Source organism: Triticum aestivum, chromosome 5A (assembly GCF_018294505.1).
Source record: "Triticum aestivum cultivar Chinese Spring chromosome 5A, IWGSC CS RefSeq v2.1, whole genome shotgun sequence".
Classification (NCBI taxonomy): Eukaryota; Viridiplantae; Streptophyta; class Magnoliopsida; order Poales; family Poaceae; genus Triticum; species Triticum aestivum.
Window position 1 is genome coordinate 703382915 of NC_057806.1, and position 4286 is coordinate 703387200.

Genomic DNA, 4286 nt, shown 5'->3' on the forward strand with positions numbered 1-4286 from the left:
TGCGATCCCCTATACTTGTGGGTTATCAGAGACCTACACGCTCGCTCCTCCTCGCTCGCCTCGCCACGCTACGCCTCGTCATGACGCACCGCGGGTTGCGGGATTGAGCCGAGCCGAGGACAGAGCTATGCACGTTGTCTATATTTTTGCTGCTCGGAAAAAGTTAGCGTGTCATTAATTAATAATTAACATACGCGTTAATTACTGAACCGTTTCCGATTCTTTTGGATCACGACTCAGACGTGGGGTTTACTCCCACGACCTACCCGGCCCGCACTATACAGTCAGTCAGACTTCTACTCTAGCTGCTGCCGCAACGTATGGTTTCGCACCACCGTTCCGGATCATTGTGCTTCCAAGCAAGTCTTCTTCATCCTTCCTTTCAGCGTGCACCGTGAGAAGGGACAACAGGCCTCCGGAAACCCGCCTCTTGTGATCCTGTACGGGAGAGGGGCGATCAGGTTTTTGGGGAGCGCACTAGCGCGACTGCTGGCAGCGACGACTTCGGGAACGACGACTTCTTCCCCGACCTCGGCAACCTCATCCTCGACGACATAGGCGACAACGTCAACACCGGCGGTGCTGCTCCCGCTGCATAGTATGTGATTCTATCCTTCCTGTTCGAGATCGTGGTAGAATTCATATTTCTAGTGTTTGCCCTAGATGTGATCCGTTCATCTACTATTCTAGTTCGCATGATTAGTTTAATCTCTGCTATTGATGTCATGATTTATCTTCTATTTATTAGGATTAAATCTTGTAGTAATTTGCTCATATTTCCAACATCATCCGCGCTGCCAGCGCGTGTGCGGCCACGTCCATGTCTGGCTGCGCCGGCTCTGCTTTACGAGCGGTGTGCGCGTGGCCTCGTATAATGCATGCTGCTACGCAACGAAGTCCGGGTTCGCCGTGGCCATGGCAGGCACGGCTGCCTCGCTTGCGCACTCGCCGTAGATTTGACCCTCACGAGAAGGAACATGTTGTACCTCTGCTCCTTGTAAGCTTGCCAAAATGCCGACATAGGAGCCGGTGCAGGCTGCTCCTCCTCCGCCTTGACGACGTCATAGTGTGCCTGCTCCTGCTCCATGAGACCTGCGTCATAGGCCGGCACGCACCGGCGCGGGGTCCGGCGTCGTGTCGTAATCGGAGCCAGTAAAGTCGTCGTCGGGGACCACGGGCGAGCTGACGGGCATAAATATTTGACCTACCTTGCGTTTAATTACCTTGCCACTTCTGGGACTTACGATGCAAAATTTGTCGATCCGTCGATAATACCTTCCATCTAAACAAATCTTGGGTTTGCTATCGAAAATATTTTTGATGATTTAGATCGTGTTGATTTTATTCAGCACAACCTGTTTAAATGCAGAGCAGGTGCTTAGAACTAGCAGTGATTTGAGATTAGCAAACACTGTGAATACTTTGCATGATTAAATAATAATCGGCGTATATTCTATCAAGCTCGTCATAGCTGAAGATACATAGTTTTTGTAGATAATGTGTTGATAGAGACTATGTTTAAATGCAGAGCAGGTGCTTGGAACTAGCATTGAATTGAGATTAACAAACATTGCTAATACTTTGCATTATTAAATCTTTATCTAATAATAAAACAAATTGGGTTTCTTTCGTCCGTCATGGCATCTTTTAGAAAAGTCCCTCTATTTCAGAAAATTCAACCCGCAGTCCTGTTTTAAATTAAAACGAATCGTTATTTTCGTATTTTACACAAAATCCCTGTCTTTTCTTGAAATCAACCCGCCGTCCGGATTTAAGTCTCATCCGAATCATTATTTACATTTTTTGAAAACCCCCCCCTGATGTTTTAGGTAATTCATCCACGGATCATATTTAAGTCAAACAAATGCTTTTTAAAATCATGCATATCTTTTAAACCGTACCTCCGTTTTGAACATGTTATATATGAAATTTGATTAGAAAAATATGTTGAATATGAATATAAGATTATTTTTATCTGTTAAGTATTTTTAAACATTATTTTGGAATATATTTGAGTCAAACCAAATGATTTACTAAATTATCTGTATCTTTTAAACCGTAACTTTGATCTTAACATATTATATATGAAATTTTATTAGAAAAATGTGTGGAATCTAAATATGATATTAATTTTACCTATTAAATATTTTTAAGATATTGTTATGGAAGCAAACATATAATTTATAGCGCAAGATTCGTTTTTTTTTCATACCGGCGGCGATCCGGGTTGCAAATAAACACCCCACTATAACCATATACGGAAAAGAAAACATCGATAACTACACAAGCATACCTCTGAAAAATTTCGCAGGGGAAAACAACAGATTTCTCATCGCGAGAGTGAGAGAAAGCGCGCGCGCGAGAGAGAGAGAGAGAGAGAGAGAGAGAGAGAGAGAGAGAGAGAGAGAGAGAGAGAGAGAGAGAGTGGGAGAGGGAGGAGAGAGGGAGAGAGAGAGGCGTCTTAGAATTAACCATATTCAACACACGTTTTTTTGTTGTTTTGTGTGAACACCGAGACCATCACCGGCGAGGGTGAGAAGGAGGATAAGCGGCAACACAAATATGATGCCTCGCAAAAATAAAGAAGATGGACCTATTATGGTCTTGAGTGATGGTTGTTAAGTTAAGAGCGTGTGTTATGTTTTCTCTCCCGTTGCAACGCACGGGCTCTTTTACTAGTAATAACCGATGTATATTCCATCATCCTCGTCATAGCTGAAGATACATAGTCTTTTGTAGATAATGTAGTGAAGATACATACCCTGCATATATGGATGATACAGAGCATCCTATATTGTGATGCAACACCACGTCTGTACTCCGTAGTGTCTAGTCTCTACTACCCTTGAGAACTTTCTGGCCTAAACCTTCTTCCGCCTCCACCTTCCCTTTGACAGTTGAAATATGTGGCAGCCGCAATGTTGAGGTGGTACTGGCGTGCGAAGTTCCTGGAGCTGAAGTTGTGCCGCATGTCCGGTGCAAAAACCGTCCCCCTACCTAGTTGCTGGAACAGCACAAATACCATTCGGTGGATGCCGGATCTTGGCTCCGGTCTTTCATAAACTACAAGCTCTTGGCCTGCAAGAGCACCATGGCATTAATTAGTCTTTAACCACTTAAGAATTTAAAGAGTAATTCAACTGGGTGGAGACATCTAGTCACGTATCTATATTGTTGAATTATGATAATTCATTTCGCAAGTTTGGTTTTGTGCATGTGAAAAATAAATCAAGTATAAATGATACCCCCTTCGTCCCACAATATAAGATCATTTTTCAAGCTAGATCGGGAAAGGTGTTTCTGAAGTATGCCACTATTTTAGGATCTCCCTGTATTTTAGGCTGTACAATGGACTTGTCTTAATGATTTCCAAAATCTTTAAAACACGTGCATGTCATTTTACACGTTGATAGATATTATTTTTCTAGTATTAAGATATCCAATTGTTAATGATGAGCCAACTTTGAAATAACTTTTACCTGATTTAAGTGATAGCCCTATCTGTTAATTCTATGGTAGGCAACAGGTTTGAGGCAAAAAAAATCTTTGTTGTTGTTGTTGTGAATGTTAGGCAAAGAACTTAACAAGTGATAATTTCCACATGCACAAATTCAGGTAAACCCGCAAAATCAAATGGCACAAATTGTTATGAGGAACATCGTACCAAAGCTGACACCAGTTGTTCCAGGGATGCCTGCCACCATCCTACGTACGAGTGGAGATATATGAAAATGAGATAAAATTAAATAGAAACACATACAAAAAATGTGGGGCAGGAAAGAAATGGGTAGGGGGTCATATTGACAAGAATAAGAACATGTCGCGTTTAGTTTACCAGTGCAAGTACTCCCTTAGAGATGGGTGACTTGGGCTTGGGGCATCTGGATCCACCAACATCTTTTCAATTGAAAGAGAAATTCAACCAAGTTAACATATAATTATGGTGTTTGAGTATGCTAAGAGTAAATTATTCACCTGCAAGACCTTTTGTTTCTACGAAATTCTTCACACTAATTGTAATAAACCATGTGAAAGAGTTAGATAGCCGAAGAATGGGTGTATACTGCCAACTACTCCAGTTAGAAGTTTACCAGGGTGTAGAGAACTCTCATGTCATTGCCACCAATATCAACTCGCGGCTTGCTTACAACTGCAGATGGTTTTAGCTCCGCACCTGGCCGAACTAGCCTATTGTTGTATCCTATTGTGAGTGGAACAGTTGATGTAAATGGATCCAACACATCATGTATAACATGAGCCGCAACCAAGGGATCCACTGCCGACAT

General features: G+C 42.3%; 1 protein-coding gene across 1 annotated transcript; it reads right to left on the reverse strand.

Moving 5' to 3' along the window:
- Positions 1-2839: 2839 nt before the first annotated feature.
- LOC123108532 (protein RICE FLOWERING LOCUS T 1-like) lies at positions 2840-4286 on the reverse strand. The gene is made up of 4 exons (XM_044530309.1): positions 4092-4286; positions 3836-3897; positions 3665-3705; positions 2840-3078 (listed from the first exon to the last, which is right to left on the reverse strand). The coding sequence occupies exons 1-4, from the start codon at positions 4284-4286 to the stop codon at positions 2840-2842; spliced, it is 537 nt and encodes a 178-aa protein (XP_044386244.1).